Below are 20,998 nucleotides of genomic sequence, written 5' to 3'. Positions count from 1 at the left end.
TTCCGGTGTTAGCATCGCTAGCCCGTGAACCTTTATGACGTCGTCATAGCCGCCGCGTCAGCGCTTCCAACTTCGGCGTCAACCTCGGAGTCACCATCATCATCATCGATGATGATCATCGTCGTCATCAATGTGCTCTTTAGCGTTGGTCGATGCTTTTCGTCTTTGAAAAAAAATGCTCCAGCGTGAGCTGCTTGCAACCGGTCGCCATGTTCTCTTCCCTTCCCCAGCCATTGTCCCCTCTAGCTCCGCCTCACGTCTTCAACTGACGCCAACCCAATCTTGTCAAAAGAGAGTCATTGCTGCCATCTAGGGGCCAAAAATAGTCATTAGGCTAACTAGATCTGCTTGAAACTTTCACCACAGCTGGCCAAGGCTTTCCTCCACCCGTTTCCCCCCAAAAATTTTTAAAAATTGGAGAACGTCTTTTAACGTCCTTGGCGGCCCTCCGTAGGTTTTTACTAAACGTCATTTAACGTTTTTGGCAGTCAAAGAGTTAAACATAAAAAAATCAAAAAATCAGAACAAAGGCCCAGAAAAAAATTCTGCATTTTTTTCCTAAGTGGCACATTTATTCAGCTAAATATCGGAATTGGCATCGGCCTCAAAAAGTTTGTGAAACAGACGATAAAAAAAATTGTTGATAATGTATAAAGTTGATTAATATTATTATTATCATTTTTATTATTAATCGGCTGATTGATCAGCCATCAGAATTTTATCCTTTTTAATATCAGAATCGGCACCAGCCTCAAAAAGTTAATGAGTTCCACGCTAACATTTACCACACACAATTTATTTGTTTTAAAGTCACTGTATTAATTATTTTTTTGTTTTCTATATTTTGGCATTAGTTTGAACATTTTGAGATTTTATTAAATAATATTATCACAATATAGCAGTAATTTCCGACCGTGTGACCCTGACACGTTTTTTTTAAAAAAAATTCATTAAAAAAAAAAAAAAGTATTATTTATTTGCTACAAATACTTAATTTTTGTTCATCTATCTATGCCAGTGATGTATAGTGACAGGCAGAACAAGTAGACGCTCATCCACTAGATGGCAGAAGCGACAATGAATCTGTGTACCCATTTGTTGCCATTCATACAACAGATGATTGCTTTTTATTTCCAGGTTGACGTTTCACACCCACTAAGTACATTTGTGAGTAAATTGAGACTATCCCCCCCCAGTACATATACATTATGTGACATTTTTCTTTGGTGGTTTGCTTGACTCAGCTGGGAAACTTTGATTTAGAAAACAATCAAACACCAACTTACCGTTGATAAACTCCTGCTCATTGGCAGAGGTAACGCTGCTCAGGTGGGCGCTGTGCTCTCTGCAGTCTTTCTCTGCGTCTTCCCACGTGTGTCTGTGGGTGAAATACCTGCCAGACAAAAAAAAAAAAAAAAACACCCACGCGTTTTGTCCTGCTTCCACACCGGCTCAAGAAAGCTCTTCCGCCATGAAAGCAAAAAGATGCATTTGGAGGGCGATTAATCGCTTCATGGCTCACAAGGGAGTTTTCACCTGTACAAAAATGTTCAGATATTTTTAATACTTTGTTTTCATACAACGTGTTTCTTTGTGTGATGCTATACAGTGCAACAGCACTGGACTTTTCAGCTTTTCATAGGCTATCAGTCCGCCTCACTGCTGTGACTGAACCATTAATGTTCAATGGATTTAGAGGAGACACATTATGAATAAACCGGACAGTTATGCTTTAAAATGTGTCATTAGGTCTTTGTTAATTGTGTGTTTGTTGTTTTAACAACTGTAAGAAACTTTCTGAACTAGCTAGCAGGCTAGCTAGCTTGCTATCACAATAGCTAAAGTAAGAAACAATCCTGAATTAGCTAGCTGACTAGCTAGCTCGCTATCACAATAGCTAAAGTAAGAAACAATCCTGAACTAGCTAGCTGGCTAGCTTGCTATCACAACAATAGCTAATAAATCTCTTGACAAAATATCAGAATGTAACAACGTAACGTGTGCGATTAAGAGTTATTTTCGACACATTTCAGGTTGTTTTTGGTAAAAGAAACTACTTTAAAGATAGCTCTACATTCAGACAGCCTGACAGCTTTCAATCAAACAAGTAGCAAAACCGCTAAATGTCGAACAATTCGATGACACAAAATTATTAAATAAACAAACAAATCTTAATTTGTTATCACTTACAAAAGTTAACAATCACAACCTGTGATGATATACAGTACAACACCACGCCCTCCCATGTGATATCTCTCAATTATTTGTTTCTTTGCCAATCTGTGAAAATACTGCTTTTTGTGAAACCGGTCCACGGCAAAAAGGTAGACTCAAATTTCTTACCTGTAGCAATGGCCGTGGAACTTCCTCCAGCCGTGTTCACATCCTTCTATGTCTGCAGAGAAAAATTGAAGGGGAAGCTGTCAGCATTTCTTGTATTCTAATTGAAATGGCAGCAGCAAAGTACTTTGTAGAAAGAAGGTAAAGACGGGAGGGGACGCATTTGGCAATTTGAAGCGCAACATAAAAGACGGTTTCACACAGCCTCCTTTCTGCCTGCATTTTTAATGTCCATAAATAACACAGGATACATCAACTGCTGCAAAGGTTACAGATTCATTAATACTCATTACACAACATACACACGCACGTTGTGTGCCAACAATTTCTGTGTTGTATTTCGTTTGCGTTTGGGCCTTTAAGGTCTCCTTACTAAAGTTCTGCTTTCTATTTCTCAACTCATTCATAAATTCATAAAAAAAAAAAAAAGATTATTAAAAATTAGGGGCAAGAGGCGATTACATTTTTTTATTGTAATTAATCACATGACTTCACTAGTCACTTCACGATTAATCACAAATTCTATATGTTCTAAATGTACAATAACAAAATTCTAGGTTTTCATACTCTTGTTAACAAAAGTGAGAAAAAAAAGTTAAACTAGTAGAAATAGTTCAAATGAATTTTTTTACGTTTATAGCCGTCAACGGCAGTGAATAAATAAAAAAAGAAAAGAAAATATAAAAAATTCAGGGCGTCAGGCGATTAAAGTTTTTAATCGTAATTAATCGCATGACTTCACTAGTTAACTCGCGATTAATCACAAATTTTATGTACAAAACTAAATATATAAAAAAATATATATATATATAAAAAATATATATATTTTCAACAAAAGTGGAAAAAAATGTTAAACTATTAGAAATAGTTAAAATTAATGTTTGACGTTTATAGCCGTCAATGGCAGTTAATGAGTTAAAAAAAACAAACATACAATGTATATAAGAGTTAATATGTACTGTATGTATGCATGAAAATGAAAACTAAAAAGTCCAACATTTCTCTTAATAAAGCCATGGATTGGGAATCTATTTTCCAAATGTGCTATATGATTTTCCTTAACACTTCCCCCCTCCTCACACTTTTTAAGTCTCAGCATCCATTGATGTACCCCCCCCCCCCAAAATCAGTAGAAAGTACACATATTGTAGTTGTTTTGAAATACAAAATAATAAATAAAATTATAATTAAAAGAAAAATCCACTTCAATGGAGTAAGAAATAATTTGCACTGTTCAGACATTTTGTGTTAAAGCTGAGCCCATTAATTGTGTAAAAGGCCGCTTCCCCGTCGGCTCACTGTTTGACCTCTCACCTTTCTCGCATGTGTCTCCTCCGTAGCTGGGCAGGCAAAGGCAGAGGAAAGAATCAATCTTGTCGATGCAAGTTCCTCCGTTTTCGCAAGGCTCCGACTGGCAGTCGTCAACGTCTGCGAGGAGGAAGAAAGAGCGACGGGTAAAAAAAAAATTCTCATTAGGGCTCACGTGAAAAGGATGTTGTGTAAGTGGAGAGAAAAAAAAAGCATCTTTATGTGTGACATTCAGCCACAACACAAAACCAATTGTGCCAAATGTTCTTGCTTGAAGAAGAGGAGCACGTTGACGTTAGAGCGCATCGTATCAAGACAAAACAGGAAGTGAGGAGGTTTAATCCCTTTTGTTTTCTCCTTGCCGTTCATTGTCTCACATAAGGAGACCCTCGCGATACCTTCTGTGTGCATTTGCAGCTTAAATGCACATTCCTCGCAAAAACAAATGCAGTAGTGCCATGACCCTAACCCCAACCCTATTTTAGTGTAAGCAGATCTGCGATATAAAGTTATTGACCTACAATGCTCAACAAATTTATTACGCCACCACCCAATATAATGTTGATGCAACATCTGCCTGAAATGAACAGCTTTAGACATTACCAGAATAAGTTTCTATTGTTTATACACTAATATAACAAGTCTCGTCTTAAGACCTACTTTTATTCCTTGGCTTTTATTTCAGCGGGAATAGTGAGGTGCTTGGGGTCTTTTCGTGTTTTTTAAATTTTATTTTTTTAATGTATTTTTAAATTATTTTTAGATATACAAATATTTTTTATTTTGATTTTTTATTTGATTTAAAATTATTTTTAATGTATTTATTTTTTATTTTATTTATTGTATCTAAGTATATTATTAACTGTTTTTTATTTTTCTAGATCTCAATGTGCTTGTTTATAAAATGTGCTATAGAAATAAAGGGGATTGGATTGGATAATATGTAGAATCTCTTTGACGGAAATTATATTTATGATGCACACATCTTCAAATACTAAAGCACATTATCATTTCTACACTCTAAAAAGAGAATTGTTGAAGCAATTTAACCTAACAAATTGAATTGTTGACCAATTTACCCAAATTGCTTCAATTGGTAACACACGATTGAATTAAATTAATCCAAAGTGAATATATAAAGTTTAATTAATTATGAGTTCATTAAACTTAACATATTCACTTTGGATTAATTTACGATTAATTTAATTTAACAAATTTAATTTTTGACCAAGTTAATCAAATTGCTTCAGTTGGTAACACCCGACTGAATTAAATTAATCCAAAGTGAATATATTAAATTATGTGTTCATTAAACCTAATATATTTACTTTGGATTCATTTTGGATAAATTTAATTCAAGTGAATATATTAAGTTTATAAATTCATAATTAATTAAATATATATATATATACATATATATATATTCATTTTGGATTAGTGAATATATTAAGTTATGTGTTCATTAAATTTAGTAAAAACTATGGAAATAGTTAATTATGCTTAATTATAATTTTGGATTCATTTAATTTAAGTGAATATATTAAGTTTAATAAACTCATAGATAATCAAACTTAATATATTTATTTTGGATTAACTTAATTCAATCGTGTGTTACCAATTGAAGCAATTTTGTTAAATTAAATTAAATTAAATAAATCCAATTTGTAATCTTAAATTGGTTAAACAATTCTCTTTTTAGAGTGTAGATTAAGATGTCAAATGATAGTTATTCACTTGGAGTCATAAACAGAACCATGAATTTTAATGAATGATTTTGTGAGTGGGCTAAAATTTTAGCTATAATAGTTAAACCGCATTAAAGATCTTCCTGATGCTGGACGGCCTCTGCTAGGAATTTGCAAAGTCCAACTAACAATCTTCCCCTGGAGACGGATTCACCGACCCCCCCGGGGTTCGATCGAACCCAGGTTAAAAACCATTGTTCTATACATACAACTTTGTGATCATCATCCATCCATCATTCCCGTATCAACACATCTCTCAGCCATCACTCATCCATAATCAATCACCATCCCTCATTCATATATCGCCCATTATTAATCCGCATACATTTGACATCAAATATAACGTAATGGTGCTGGTGGGAAATAAAATAACTCCGAGGATGTCCCCCACTTGTGCGTCCGTGTTCACTTGCTTGAGGGACGACTGCTTCATCAGTCAAGCGGGCCGTAAGAGAAACAATTAAACACTCAAATTTGCTCCTTCAAGGCAGAGCGGGCCGATTTATGGCCCGTGTCACAATCAGGTGTCTAACGTGGGACTTGAGCGCGGCTCACAAACATCCCGACAGCATCGTTACGTACACCGTTACGATTACAAATCCAGGGCAAGAGCTGCATCGAGCTTTCTACTTTTACGGAGATGATAATGCACCATTTGCTGGTGTAGTCTGCATTGGGCTAGATTGCATTTAAGCATACTGAGGGCACCGCTTTTTTCAAAACGATACCGATATCCTGTACCGATACCACTAGTATTTTAGTTAACCCCCCCCCCCCCCCAACTAAAATACAAAACAAAAACAATGACAGACCTGTGTATGTATATTTACTTGAAATTGAATGACATTAATGGCAATTTTCTATTCTTCTAATTTCTTGTTACTGATCGTAAAATAGACCTAAACTTGAAAAAAGGCCAGGTATCAGCCCGATACCGATACCTGGTATCGGTATTTGCCCATCCCTACATACTTTATTAGTAATCAAATTGTATATATTGGATACTACATTTATTAGAGATGGCTGAGTACCGATACCAGGTATTGGTATCAGTGCTGATACCGGCCTTATTTTAAGCAATCGGTACTCGCCACAGGAACTAGAAATTCAAAATGAGAATAGAAAATTGCCACTTAGTTAGTTAGTTTGTTTTATGGTTTTATTTAACATATAAACATAAAGAAAACACAAAATACATTACAAGTATAAAATATAAGTTGAAGTAAAAAGAAAAACAAGAATAGGAAGAAAGAAAAGAGTTTATATTTTCAAAAGGGGTCATTTTAAGTACTATTTTGAGATGTACAGTATAGGTCTTTCTTTAAAATGATCTGTCATTGTTTATTTTTATTTTTATTTATTTTTATTTGATGTACCAAAAGTACTAGTGGTATCTATACTTGGTATCGGTATCGGTGACTCATACTACTCATAGTGGTATTGGTAGTATCGAACATCCCAAATATTCATCCCTCGTGCCTATGCTAAACCTTTTTTTTTTTTTTTTTTTTAAAGCTAATTACTATTGAGTTAGCCCGAGCATGAATAGTATAATGAATGAACCTGTGAATAATTGATGCCCTACCACAAGATGGCAGCCAAACACTAATTTTGTCTAAATGAAACTCCTTTCTGAGACTTTCATTGCTTTAGCCTGAGAATTTGGTTAAGTCACCCCAAACACCCCCCAAATCTGCTAATGTCTTCACTGGATATATATTTACTTTAATGCCCTCAAATTTGGGAAAGGAGAGCCAAGGAGGCCGATGCACTTTTCAGACGTTCATTGAACGGCGCGAGAGCAATTAAAACACTGAAGCTGCTGTCGCCCACAGCTCTCACCTAGACACTCACGCAGACATCACACATGACCCCACCTGGCCCCGCCTCTTAAAGGCACAGACAACTGCAATATGCAGTTCATGTTTATGATAACTAACTTGAATTAAATGAATGTATTTTTTTAGATTTTCACCTAATGCGCTTTGGCTCTGTAACAAATGGAATCTTTTGACTGCTCCAATGTTTGTTTGTTGACACGACTTCTTGTCAGCGAGCGATCGTGTCAGTTTGACCTTGAGAGAGCAACCCATCATCCTCGTTTGGCAGCCTGTTAGCGGAAAGTTTGACCCGCCGCACCCCCAACTTTCAGCATTGAAACCCGAGATGGGAAGCGCAAGTCTTTAACCTGCCATTGTAGCGCCGCCGGAGCACCTTCTGTCGGCGCGCGCCGCCTGACGCAACGTCGGCTTGATCAAGCAGGCGTGTGTGTGTGCGTGTTTGTGTGTCAGCGTCACTCACCAATCTCACAGTTCTCCCCCGCGTACCCTTGTGGGCAGTAGCAGCTGTAGCCGGTTCCCTGAGGAAGGCACTTTCCTCCATGCAGACACGGGTTTGTCACGCAGGGCTCCACTGAAAGACACAATTCAACATTTGGAATCAAGGATGCGACCCACAGCAATGGCACTGATGCAACAGAATCTCGGATCGATGCGAAATCATTCCAGTCAATTGGGAATACTCTTGTTGTGAATGAAAAAGTAAGATAAACAAAAATGTAGTGTCAATTTATTAAATAACCTTTCATGGATCACCTCTTAAGAAATTCAGAAATGTATCCCTGGAGTACATAACAAATGAAATATCATGTGCCTTATTAGCCTACTAAGCTAGGATAGTTTCGTATTATTGTCAACAACAAGCTATTTTCACTAATAGCATTACTTTCTGCCAAATATGGTTCCTTAAAGGCAACTAGCTTGGTGCAATCTTACTTAATTATAATTGCATAGGAAAAAAAACAGTACTTTAAAAATCTAATTTCAAGTGATCTTTTGTGGGAGAACTTCTAAATTCATGTGCTTATGGAGTTTTTTTTGTATTTTCAATGAAAATACACTTTTGGGTAGTCACCAATATATATATATATATCCAAGTCTATCATTTTTACTTAAAATTGCATGACATTAATGGCAATTTTCTCTGCTTCTAATTTCTTATCGTAAAATAGCCCTAACCTTGAAATAAGGCCAGGAGGTATCAGCCCGATACTGATATCGGGCATTTAGTTTTTCAAGATATGAGCTTTCGTTCTGCAGATTTTTTTTCCTTGACCTGAGAGCAAAAATTGGAGATATGAGGGCTCTTTTCCATTCACTTAAAAAAGTATTTCTGCTTAGCAGAAAGACAAAAAAAAAAAAAGAGGCAAGCTGTTTAATTCCACTCCAAGTTTTAAGTTTTCTCTCAAATTACTCATGAACCAAAACCAGAGGTGGTAAATCCAGGTCCAGAAGTTAAAAACCCTGCCGCAGTTTGGCTTTAGTCCCTGGTGCTAGCTAGCTAGCTAGTTCCCTAGCAGGTAAAAAAGCCCCATGGGAGCTAGCTAGAGAGCTAGCTAACTAGCACCTGAGGTTAAATCACAACTGTGGCAGGGTGTTTACTTTCTGGCCCTGGATTTGCCACCTCTGACCAAAACAAATTGCACCTATGTATTTCAAACGTCAGTACATATAACTTCGCAGCTAGCTTAATGCTAACACATAATGGGAAACACCATAGACATGCTAACAGAAAGCAACAGTTCAATTTAAGCAACTTGTATTATCAAATTTGAACACAACCAGTGGCAACACATATAGAGAGTGAGAATATATATAAGAATGACTTTGTGGCTTACTGATGAGCTGAAACAATTTTGGATATCTACGTTTGTATTATACTGCCCCCAGGTGGCCAAGGCACTCACATAAGAGGGAGCAGTACAATGTCCACGGAACAGAAGCAAAAAAATGTGGCAAAAACATTTCATTTCTTGACATTCTATTTAATTTGGCCATTGTCATAACTTTTATAGTGTTATTTTTCTTATAAAAAAAAAAATACATTTCGATATACTCGACTGTCCAATGCAGATATTTGAAATCAACCTGCCCGCAGCCACGCTATGCTAATCAGCCATCAGGGCAGCTGAGCCAAAACCAAGAGCTCCAACACACTCGTATCCATTTCGCACTCCGCCTCTTTTCACAGGGATCAGAAGCCAGAGCGCTTCAACCTCGCCATCTGCCGTCGTCATGGTTACCATATGGAAAGCAAGCCCCAGCTCGCTCCCGCCGAGCGTAGTGGGCAGCGTGAGAACTTGAGACATGAGACAACCTCGGCAGAAATGAGCAGACGCCCCGTCGAACGCCCGGGCCCCGCCATTCACCCGCTAAATGCGTGCTTGCGTGTGGTCTGCTCGCACAATGACACATTTCCATATCAATGGATGCACCACCACGTGTTTCGCCCCTCAACCGCTCATTATGGCGACTTAGGGTCTTTGGAAAGCAACAGCCGTTCAGTCTGGTCGCAAAAGCTAGCCGGGGGGAGTCTTTGTTCTGTCATCTCTCACGGTGTGTACGTGCATGCCAAGGCTTTTCTGGTGTTCGGAACGTGCGCAGGGAGTAATCAATAGCTAGGATATGATTATTCGCGGTTATGATGAGTTATATGATTAGGATATGATTAGTCCAGTAACTCAGCAGAAGACGTTCTTCTAGCACTAGGGGTTGCGCAACTTGCGGCTTAGTTCTGCAGTTCTCAGTTCTCTCCTGTGGCTCCATGTGGATCTAAAAAAATATTAGTACAATTTAATGTTTTTTTTTTTTTTTTAAACATGTTGCTTAGATAAAATATTCTTTGAATGAATTAATGAATTATATTTAAAATTTATAAATAAATATTCTACATTTGTTAGAATTTGAAGCTGTCAGACAAAGAGAAGATGAAAGGTAAATGATAAAGTTTTAAAAAATGTCCAGAAAGTGACCATAACATTTCCAAAAAAGAAGAAGAAAAGTAGAAAATGACCATATAATGACACTAAAGAAAAGTAACCGCTCAGATGTAATGTCCAGGCCCAGACAAAAGAAATACCAAAAATTACGAGTGAATATCTTTGGAATTGCTCCCCCCGCCCCCCCAAAAAAAGTCAGAAAATGTTTAGTTTTTTTTATGTCCAAAACCAAAAGAAAAAATCCCCAAAATTACCACAAAATTGCCCCCCCAAAAAGGTCTGAAAATTGTTTGAAGAAAAGACTGGAAAGAAAATGTTCACAAACATAAGCAATTCACAAAATTAACATGTAATGTGTGCAAAATTGCCCAAAAAGTCAGAAAATATTTTTTTAACAGGTAGAAAAGAAAACATTTAAAAAGTAACTATAAAATGTTCAAAAATAAAAAAAAAAATCCCCAAAATACCCATACACAAAGATGTCAGAAAATTTATAGCAAAAAATGCTGAAAAATGACCAAAAATAGCCATAAAATGACCAAAAAAGGAAGAAGAGAGGCAGAACATTTTCCAAAAATTTGCCAAAAATGTATGACAAACGAAGTATGAAAAATTACAAAAACAAATCCAAAAAGGGAAGAGGAAAGGTAGAAGAAAGTGAATGTGTACGTATTGGATGCTTCTGTTATATTATTGAGTTGTGGTGCAGCTCTCGAACTCCTGAACCTCTTGCGCTAGCAATAAAATTCCAACAGCTTTTGAAAGCAGAGAAGCGGAGTTTATGTCGATACGACATACATTACGGTAGCTGGCAGATTGTGACATGTACAGGTGGGGGGAGTGGTATGACTTATGTTGCATTTGAGGATGGTCGAAAGTCGGATATATCCCCAGTTCCGACCTGAAAGCGTTCGAGGCAAAAGTAAACAATCAAAATGGCGGATAGTTATAACTTGTTTTTTATTTTGAATGAATGAAGAAGGCTATCTAGTTTTATACTGAAGTAAATTGTGTTTTTGCAAGTGGGATTTCCCAGTTCAAGGGGGCGTTCCCGTACACACTTCCTGGTTTGAAGTCGGAAAAGTCTGACTTCCGACCATCCTCGAATGCAGCAATAGAGGAGAGTGACGCAGAAGAGGAAATGATTTTTCAAATCACCGAAACTCCGGAACTGTTAGCGCTAGCAACATAATTCCTCAGGATTCTGAAAGCGGAGTAGCGGAGCTTTAGATCGGGAGAAAACAAAAACAAAACAAAAACAGGCGGACTGCTATAATAGGAGTATCGAAAGGGTTTTAATGGTCAAATCCAAATAATAGGTTTCCATCCAAATGTTTTGAATTTTTTATGCAAATTTTGGTGATGGCTTAGCCTCCCGCATGTAAACGAAGTGTGTCGTTACATTGAGAGCTGATGTTAAAAAAGCCATCTAAAATTCCATTCATGTTTTTTTTCTTTAATTAATTATAAAAAGAATCGTGTTTCTTCGTCTCCCCAAACATATCTTAATTTATCATCCGCCATTTATTGTGACTACAAACGTGCGTGTGACATAGTATCGGTCAAAAACATGCGACGTATATCCGGTCTTGTTGTCGCTTATTCGCAAAACCTGTTTCCATCTCCAAAATGCGCATTTCCCTTTTTTTTTGTTGATACACTTCAAAAAAAAACCCCTCTAAGCGTAAAATTTTCTTTGAGAATTTTCGGCCTTTTTTTTTTTTTTCTTCTTCTGCCGTTTCCATTCAATTCACATTTGCTCGCGAACGTGCGAGCGTTTTGTTGTCGCTCTCCCCCCCCCCCCCCCCCCCTCCCACAACCGAGCAAGTGACTGACAAAGCGACGAGAAGCAAAAAGTACCTGCGCCGCAACAAGCATGTGGAGGTGGAGGAAAACCATGACCCCGCCCCCCTCCCTTGCCACCTCATCCATCCACATCTTCAGTGTGTGTGGTTAAGATATCAGCGTCTGTGTGTTTACGGCTCTCCGGCTGCAAGCCTCCGGGGGCTCTCGCTCAATCAATCAACCTTCATCCCCAACACAAGCACCCCCTCCCTACAAACCAACCCCCAAGCTTCCTCGTCGATAGGATTTACAGCTGCTCTTTACCTCTTACCGCCAGTTGGCAGCTTTGACTCGTTGGCTGCAGAGTTGCAGAGGAGCAAAGTAATCACCATCCAAATGTGGGATATCAACAGCGCCCGTGAGGATTTTAACTGCCGGCTGATGGGATATTTCTCGTGAGCTTGCTCATTATCAAGCAAAAAAAAAATAAATAGGTGCAAAAAACGCCAGCCGGGAAGCTGCGGCGTGCTGCAGACTTAATCAGCAGATTGTCTACACTGACGGGGAAGGCGGCGGTCTCTCCACTTTGGATGAGAATGCGGCACTGTATTATTTGGAACCTGTGAGGTCGTGACAAGGTCAGGGAGGAAATGAAAAGTCAATCTTCAGTAATAATCCCCAGAACTGGAGTCTCATTTTGTAGTTATTGCTGGTTATGAGGGTTACACATGAGCTCCCTTAGCATAAAAAAAAAAATCATATTCATACCTTGTTGCATCATTGACCTACTCACATCCTGATGATTCACACATTAAGCTCACGCACCTCATCGGGGACGAGCGATGTTCTTGCTAGCTAGAGAGCTCTTCTGCCTTCAGGAGTCGAGATCGTGTGAGTCGTCATTCAGCAGCGCGACAAGCTACGTTATTTACGCAAAAGCAAATGAATGTTGAAAAAGATGCACAACCTTCTGGAGGCGGCACTTTACACCAAGCCAACTAATTACACTTTGTTAAGAAGTGTGCTGATCAGCAGGTTACTACCTAGTTAGCATCTTCACCAAACAGTCGAATATCTGCCGATTACATTAGCCAACAGCAACAACAAAATTAAGTGCCAAAGATATTTCTGGCTGCTTGGAATTGGCTCTAGATTTTCAGATATTGATTTATTATTATTATTTTTATTTTATTTTTTCACAATTAATTGATGTGTACTTTCATCATTACAACGTAATGTTTGTGCTTTGAAGTCACCTGTTTTTCCAATCGTTTACATTTTCAGAATTTTTCATACATGATTTGCATACAGAAGGTTCCCTGCGATAACGATTGCTGTCTTTCATGATATTGTATGAAAAATGAAAAAAAAAATACTCTATGCTTGAAAGAAGATACGGGCTCATCAAAGTTGTAGCATAAAGAGAATACCGATGTCAGAACTTTTTAAAGACAAAAATATGGGAGATCCCAAAAACTGCAGCCAATTCAAAAAAATCGATATCCAGATTCAGAAAATCAAAACATCCGAAAACCATTGAAACTTTTTGGGGCAGCAAAATGTGTGTTGACTAGTGTTAACATGCTGATAACATTGTGAGCTAATGCTAATCTGTGCATTCTGTTTACCTTTTGGATTTGACGGACCAAAATCTGAATAGCTTGTTGACAGGCACATTTTCAGAAAACAAAATAGACCAAAAAAAAACAACAACCTCCAAACAGGACAAAAAAGACTTGAGTTTTTTCAAACAAGTATACAATATCTTCACCCACAGATAGTATGTGCTCAATAAAAAACAGATTTGATTTGATACCAACAGATATTATGTGATCGGGTCTGGCTAAATTGTCCTCTTAGGTAAAAAAAAAAAAGGTGCTAATTCAAATATTTTTATTCTTCTTTTAATTCCCTTTAAAATGATTTAAGTAAGTACTATAAACCAGTGATGTGCGGTCAGGGGTGGCAAGGTAGGCACTGCCTGCCCCAGAATATAATGAAAATTGAAACCGTTTGGCTTTTTCTATTTATTTTAATTATTTCTTTCATTTCAGAAAGCCTACAGTACCTATAGGTTTAAAAATGACTTTTGGGTTATTGGGATTTGGCATCTTGTATCTGAGTATCAAGGATCTCGAGGTCGGGCTGAGTGTCCTCTATTTTTGGAAATGAAAATATGGTTACCCTAGGATACGTTGTACACTCGCCTGCCGACACACAAATGTGTAATTGATGTGTGCGTCTCAATTTGCGACTGCCTGCCGACCCGAACTTAGAGCTCACTGCACGTCACTGCTAAGTTAAGATATTTCAATGTTGCCAGGTTGAAATCTCTACTTTCGGTAAAAAACTGTTTTCTTTTGCCACATACAGTAGATCTTGATCTAGAAGGTCCAAAAGCAACCTAGTATGTTAGGAAAAATGTCTTGACCCCAAACTTTCAGCAATTGTTGAAAGACCAGTGGAAAGTCGATTCCAATAGCTGGTTAGAACATCATCCGAGATTTTATTTTGGGACCAAGTTTGCAAATTCCCCAAGACGCGCTAGCTAGGAGTTAGCCGCTAGCTAGGAGTTAGCTAAAAACACTTTAGCTAAAGACGGATATTGAGATTTGAAAGCAGGACATCAGTACTCACCAGCTGGGACCAGAGTGATGGTGCTGACATTGAACCTGCGGCTCTCCTCCTCCATGTTGCCTGGCAACGGGGACCCTGAGCCCACAGTCTGGGACCAGGCGGGCTCCTCCTCTTCCGGAGCAGGATCCAGAGAGACGTTGAGAACCGCCACACTCTCAACCGGAACCCATTCCAGCAGTGCCACGGGGTTAGCGGAGTTGTTCTGGTGAGCCGAGGGTGGAAATGGAGGAGGTCCTCCAGATACGGATCCGACAGTCTGAGCTGGAGACGGTGTCGTTGAAGGGGAAAGAGATGGCACAAACTGGGCTGGAGATGGAGACGGGGTCGGAGTTGAAGTCGATGTGGAAAAGGATGAAGTTGTGGGTGCTGAGGTTGAAGAAGAAGAAGAAGAAGACAAAGAAGAAGACATAGATGATGAAGAAGAAGACAAAGAAAAAGACAAAGATGATGAAGAAGAAGACATAGATGATGAAGAAGAAGACAAAGAAAAAGACATAGATGATGAAGAAGAAGAAGGCTCCAAGTCTGCTTGGACGGATGGGGATTGTGTTTCAGTGGAAACGGTGGACGGGATTTTGGACGCTGGCAGGTCAACAATTTGAGATGTGGACATCACGGAGGGCTCGGGAGTGGTGGTAGGGTTGGCGGTTGTGGTGGTCGTGGTCTGTCCTTTCCTGTGACCTCTTTCTCTAGACCTGGACCTCTCTCTCGGTTTACTGGTCCCGACTGGGCGTCGCGAGACTTGAATCTCCCCTTTGGCCTCCGCAGCGGTAATCTCGCCACTTCCTTCATCGTCTGCTCTTCCCTTGTCTTCTGCTCTGCTCCTGTCCTCCCCTCTGTTCTTCTTGCCCCGGCCTCTTCCTCCTCTGGAACTGGCTCGGGACGTCGCCGTGACCTCCTTCTTGTCGCTGGGCTGGGTTGTTGTCTCGGCATCTACACGAAGCCAGGTTTCCCCGCTAGATGAAGTTGTTTCAGTGACTGGGCCAGAGGTGGTGGACAGACGTGTCTGCGGAGTCTCCTCACTGATGGTTGTCCCGGTAGTCAAGGAATTATTGGAGGCAGGAGATGAAGATGTCACATGAGTGGTTGATTCTTCATTGGCTGGGGTCGCACCGTCCTTGGAGGCGCCAACGGACAGGAAACTTCCCCAAGAAAAGTGACCTGCGATGAAGTGACAAAGCAAAACAAGATCATTTGAGTTGTAGTGTATTTTTTTCTATCCTTTTAATAATCATTCACTGCCATTGATGGCTATAGGCATCAAAGGTCCATTATTTTAACTTGGCTGGCTGTGATTGAGTTTTAATGAAGATTTTGTCTTTTCTATAAATGGTTGAACTCATAAATGTGTTAAAAAAAAAGAAGAAGTAAGTATTCTGGATTTCAATATAATCAAGTGAACCTCATTCATCCATCCATCTTCTGCCGCGTATCCAATAATAATAATAATAATAATGCATCGGATTTATATAGCGCTTTTATCTAATATAAAAAAAGTATCTAATCAGATACTTCACAACGGTGCATTATTCATCCACTTACACAGCCACACTGTGGTGGCAGTAAGCTACTTAAGTAGCCACAGCTGCCCTGGGGCCGGCTGACAGAGTCTGGTCGGTTAGCCGGGGCAGCAGCTTTAGCAGGGAAGCCCAGACTTGTATTCGGGATCTTGTTCTTTTGGTCACAACCCACAGCTCGTGACCATAGGTGAGGGTAGGAACGTAGATTGACCGGTAAATCCAGACTCAGCTCCTTCTTCACCACAACGGACTGATACAGAGTCCACATCGCTGCAGACGCTGCACCGATCCGCCTGTCAATCGCCTGCTCCTTCCTGCCCTCTCTCGTGAGCAAGACCCCAAGATACTTGAACTCCTCCACTTGGGGCAGGATCTCCTCCCCGACCCGGAGAGGGCACGCCACCCTTTTCCGACTGAGGACCATGGTCTCGGATTTGAAGGTGCTGATCTTCATCCCAACCGCTTCGCACTCGGCTGCGAACCGCTCCAGTGAGTTGGAGATCTCGCTTGATGAAGCCAACAGCACCACATCATCTGCAAAAAGCAGAGATGCAATGCTGAGGCCACCAAACTGGATCCCCTCAACGCCACTGCTGCGCCTAGAAATTCTGTCCATAAAAGTTATGAACAGAATCGGTGATTAAGGGCAGCTCTGGTGGAGTCCGACCCTCACTGGAAACAAATCAAAACTTACTGCTGGCAATGCGGAACAAACTCTGACACCGGTCGTATAGGGACCGAACAGCCCGTATCAGGGGGCTTGGTACCCTGTACTCCCAAAGCACCCCCCACAGGACTCCCCGAGGGACCCAGTTGAACGCCTTCTCCAAATCCACAAAACACATGTAGACTGGCTGGGCGAATTCCCATGCACCCTTGAGGACCCTGCCGAGGGTGTAGAGCTGGTCCACTGTTCCACGACTTGGACGAAAACCTCCTGACTCCGAGATTCGACTTCCTGACGGACCCTTCTCTCCAGCACCCCTAAATAGACCTTACCATGGAGGCTGAAGTGTGTGATCCCTCTATAGTTGGAACACACTCTCTCCGGTCCTCCTTCTTAAAAAGGGGGACCACCACCCCGGTCTGCCAATCCTGCCCCCGATGTCCACGCGATGTTGTAGAGGCGTGTCAACCACGACAGCCCCACAATAATCCAGAGCCTTTAGGAACTCCGGGTGGATCTCATCCACCCCCGGGGCCCTGCCACCGTGGAGCTTTCCGACCACCTCAGTGACTTAGAGATAGGAGAGCCCACCTCAGAGTCCTTAGACTCTGCTTCTTGAAAGGAAGACGTGTCGGTGGAATTGAGAAGGACTTGAAGTATTCTCCCCACCGACTCACGACGTCCCAAGTCGAGGTCAATCCGTGACGAGCACAGAAGTCCAATAACAAAACACCACTCTGGTTCTGATCGGAGGGGGGCGTTCCTCCCTATTACGCCCCTCCAGGTCTGTCATTGTCCACATGAGCGTTGAAGTCCCCCAGCAGAACGAGGGAGTCCCCAGAGGGAGTGCTCTCCAACACACCCTTCAAGGACTCCAGAAAGGGTGGGTACTCTGAACTGCTGTTTGGTGCATATGCACAAACAACAGTCTGGACCCGTCCCCCCACCCAAAGGCGGAGGGAGGCTACCCTCTCGTCTACCGGGGTGAACCCCAATGTCCAGGCACCAAGCCGGGGCAATCATTATGCCCACATCTGCTCTGCGCCTCTCACCGTGGGCAACTCCAGAATGGAAGAGAGTACAGCCCCTCTCGAGAGGATTGGTACCAGAGCCCACGCCGTGTGTGGAGGAGAGTCTGACTATATCTAGTAGTCGGAATTTCTCTGCCTCACACACCAGCTCAAGCTCCTTCCCCGCCAGAGAGGTGACATTCCATGTCCCAAGAGCTAGCTTCTGTAGCCCGGGATCGGACCGCAAAAGTTCCCGCCTTTGGCTGCCACCCAGCTTGCTACGCACCCGACCTCTTTGGCCCCTCCTACAGGTGGTGAGCCCATAGGAAGGGGGTCCCACGTTGCCTTTTCGGGCTATGCCCGGCCGGGCCCCATGGGTGAAGGCCCGGCCACCAGACGCTTGCCTTCGAGCCCCACTTCCAGGCCTGGCCCCAGAGGGGCGCCCCAGTGACCCATGTCTGGGCAAGGCAAACCACGATCCAATATTTGTACTCGTCATAAGAGGTCAGTGAGCCATGTTTTGTCTGGTCCCTCACCGAGGACCCATAAAGCCCCAGACAACATAGCTCCAAGGATCAAGTGAACCTCACACAGTAAATTTTGTAGAGTACATTTTACTCTACACAGAGTCTGTTTGGTCTCACTCTAAACAGCATGGACAGTAAATTTACTTAAAGTATTTTACTGTGAATGAGAGAATTGGCCTATCCTATGGGGGGGACAGCAAAGTTTTTTCGCTCAGAAATTCTAAGTACATTTTAGAAGGAATTTTTTTAAATACATTTTACTAGTTTATTTTATTTTATTTTTTTAAGTTACACAAGGGTCGAGGAACAAACTCAAGAGCTTCAGCTTGGGAGACTGCCACTCTACCACCTGAGCTATGCCACTCCTACTGTTTGCTAATATCCAATTGTTTTTGGTCTGTTGGAGGTACGAAGATTCCAGCTGGCACGGCATGGCTCAGGGAGTAGATGGGCTGTCTCCTAACCTGAAGTTGTGGGTTTCTTCCTCAACCCTTGAGTGACTTTTATTTATTTATTTGTTTATTTATTTATTTTAACAAGCTAGTAAAATTTTGTCAAAAATCTCTTGCAAACTTTACTTAGAATTTCTGAGTGAAAAATCTTTAATAGTTTTTTTCATGGGATAAGCAAATTCTCTCGTATACAGTAGAAAAATAAAATTTACGGTTCCAAGTGTACATTTTACTCTGTTTAGACTAGAGTGGGGCTAGACTCTGTTTAGAGTCAAATTGACTGTGCAAATGAAACAGGAATACAAAGAACGGAACGAAAGCCTCACAGATTTCCCCAGAATTGAATTGAACATCTCGGAAAGCACTTTATTGATCATCACATTCCTCTGCAGACGTTTGAATGTGTTCAGCCACGCGGAACTCCCGACAGAATGCAAACAAGGACGATGATGATGCAAGTTTTCTGGGACCTGCCGGCTTTCGAGCCAAGAGGTTCTTCACGCACGGTGATGATGACAATAGCAAATAATGGTCGTCGCTAATAGCCAGCTTGAGAAAGACATTTACAGAAATGTTAGCGCTGCGTGACAATTCCATAAACACATTTCCACAGTACACATTTTTCACATATAACCTAAGGGTGCCTTTTGGGGGGAAAACACAAAGGCAATTATGGTATTGGGTCTTTTGTATATTAAACACAAATATTATTCTAACATAAAACTACGTTGTCAAAATATACACCACTAATTATTTCAGCCATGGAAGTATTTTGACATTTTAAGCAGCCAAACTTCACATGATTGATAACAATAATAAGGAATTCATGTTTTTTTTTTGCATCTAAGGCAAAAGCCCTTATTCTGTTCTGAATTATTAATACCCGTTTTTGTTCTCCCATCCGTCTTTATTTAGAGCACTTTTGTTATTATTACAGTTAATGTTCTTTGGAAACGTATGTGTTGATGCCACAAAGGCGTAAACTTAAGAAATAAGGATCAACGTCTTCACCTGGTGATGTTGTCGTGGCCAAATCCGCTTCGTCGTGCTTCATTTTCTGTTTCTTCTCCACGTCTTCTTCATCCACGGTTCCCTTGGGAGTCGCGGTCGCTTCCTCGCTACCACCACCGGCCCCTACCAGGTAGTTCCAAGGCTTCCAAAAGGATTTCACAATCCCGGAGATGACCTGCGATGATTTCAAAATCACAGAAGAGGTTGGAGTTCAAATGGAAATTTTAGATCTCTTTTGAAGGTTTTCAAAGCACTGACCTACAGTTATAAGCTGAATTCCAATTTTTAGCGGGACATTGTTTCATGCTTTCAATGGGCACACAGCATTTAGTTGAAGATTTTTTTTTATTTTTATGAAATTGTTTGATTTTTTATCCCAGCATTGATGGGCACCAAATAATAATAATAAAAAAAATTTTTTTTTTACCTTCTTCTCAGGAGGTGTTGGAACGACGGGAGGCTGGAGAAATTCACTTGAATCGGGCTCAAATGGTTCTCCCCAGTCGATGCTTTGACCCGGAACGATCTGAAGGCTCACGTACGACTCTGCGGACTGTGAGGACCAGGGGTCTGCGGCTGGGAACACGGTTGCTATTTATCCTTCTGGGTTCGAACATCCGAGAGGGCAAGATGTTACCAACCGGACTTACAAGCATTGGCACTAAGAAGAGACTCGTCCTCCTCCTCCTCAAGGTCCATCAGTCCGGTCCAGTTGGATGGAGAATGGTCACTGTCACCTGCAGATTTCAGCGGTATCAAAAGTCAGCACACTCGATACTCTGTACAGATACTTGTGTTACAAAAAGTACTGATTAGGCTATGTGATGTAAATTCTGAGGTTTGTTTTTAAATACACTGTACATGATTGACGATACAGTAATTGCTGAAAATAGGCAAAGATTGAGAACTATGTTGTAATGAATTGTTGAGTTATAGAATTAAACATCAGTGCCCCCTTCCCCACTGTATAGCAACAATGTTGGTATCAGTGATTATCGGTGCAATTGTGACACGCAGTTAGCTACGTCTTCCCTTTGGCTAGTCTGCTAACATGGCTACTTTGGAGTTTCTCATGCGTGCACATAATAGATAGGATGGGGTAGAAAGTTTGGCATCGAGAGGAACTTTAGAGAACCTCGTTATTGGAAAAAAAGGAGTGGCATCCAATTTTGAACGGGACACGGTTTCATGTTTTCAATGGGCAAACAGAGTGTTAAGT

General features: G+C 40.8%; 1 protein-coding gene across 6 annotated transcripts in view; it reads right to left on the bottom strand.

Moving 5' to 3' along the window:
* LOC144043563 (neurocan core protein-like) overlaps positions 1 to 20,998 on the bottom strand; it is a 75,116-nt gene that overhangs the window by 8,323 nt on the left and 45,795 nt on the right. For 5 of the 6 annotated variants that reach the window (XM_077557326.1, XM_077557328.1, XM_077557327.1 and 2 more), the window contains 8 exons: positions 20,430 to 20,516; positions 20,207 to 20,355; positions 19,780 to 19,954; positions 14,593 to 15,753; positions 7,695 to 7,805; positions 3,655 to 3,768; positions 2,344 to 2,395; positions 1,287 to 1,393 (listed from right to left, as the gene is read on the bottom strand). In XM_077557326.1, coding sequence (XP_077413452.1) covers positions 1,287 to 1,393; positions 2,344 to 2,395; positions 3,655 to 3,768; positions 7,695 to 7,805; positions 14,593 to 15,753; positions 19,780 to 19,954; positions 20,207 to 20,355; positions 20,430 to 20,516 — 1,956 coding nt within the window. Of the gene's footprint in view, positions 1 to 1,286; positions 1,537 to 2,343; positions 2,396 to 3,654; positions 3,769 to 7,694; positions 7,806 to 14,592; positions 15,754 to 19,779; positions 19,955 to 20,206; positions 20,356 to 20,429; positions 20,517 to 20,998 lie in introns of those variants that run through there. The other variant, XM_077557330.1, reaches the window with a different exon arrangement.

The sequence above is a fragment of the Vanacampus margaritifer genome, chromosome 2, assembly GCF_051991255.1.
Source record: "Vanacampus margaritifer isolate UIUO_Vmar chromosome 2, RoL_Vmar_1.0, whole genome shotgun sequence".
NCBI classification, from domain to species: domain Eukaryota; kingdom Metazoa; phylum Chordata; class Actinopteri; order Syngnathiformes; family Syngnathidae; genus Vanacampus; species Vanacampus margaritifer.
Note: the sequence above shows the minus strand (reverse complement) of the source record. Positions and strands in the feature narration are given on the sequence as shown.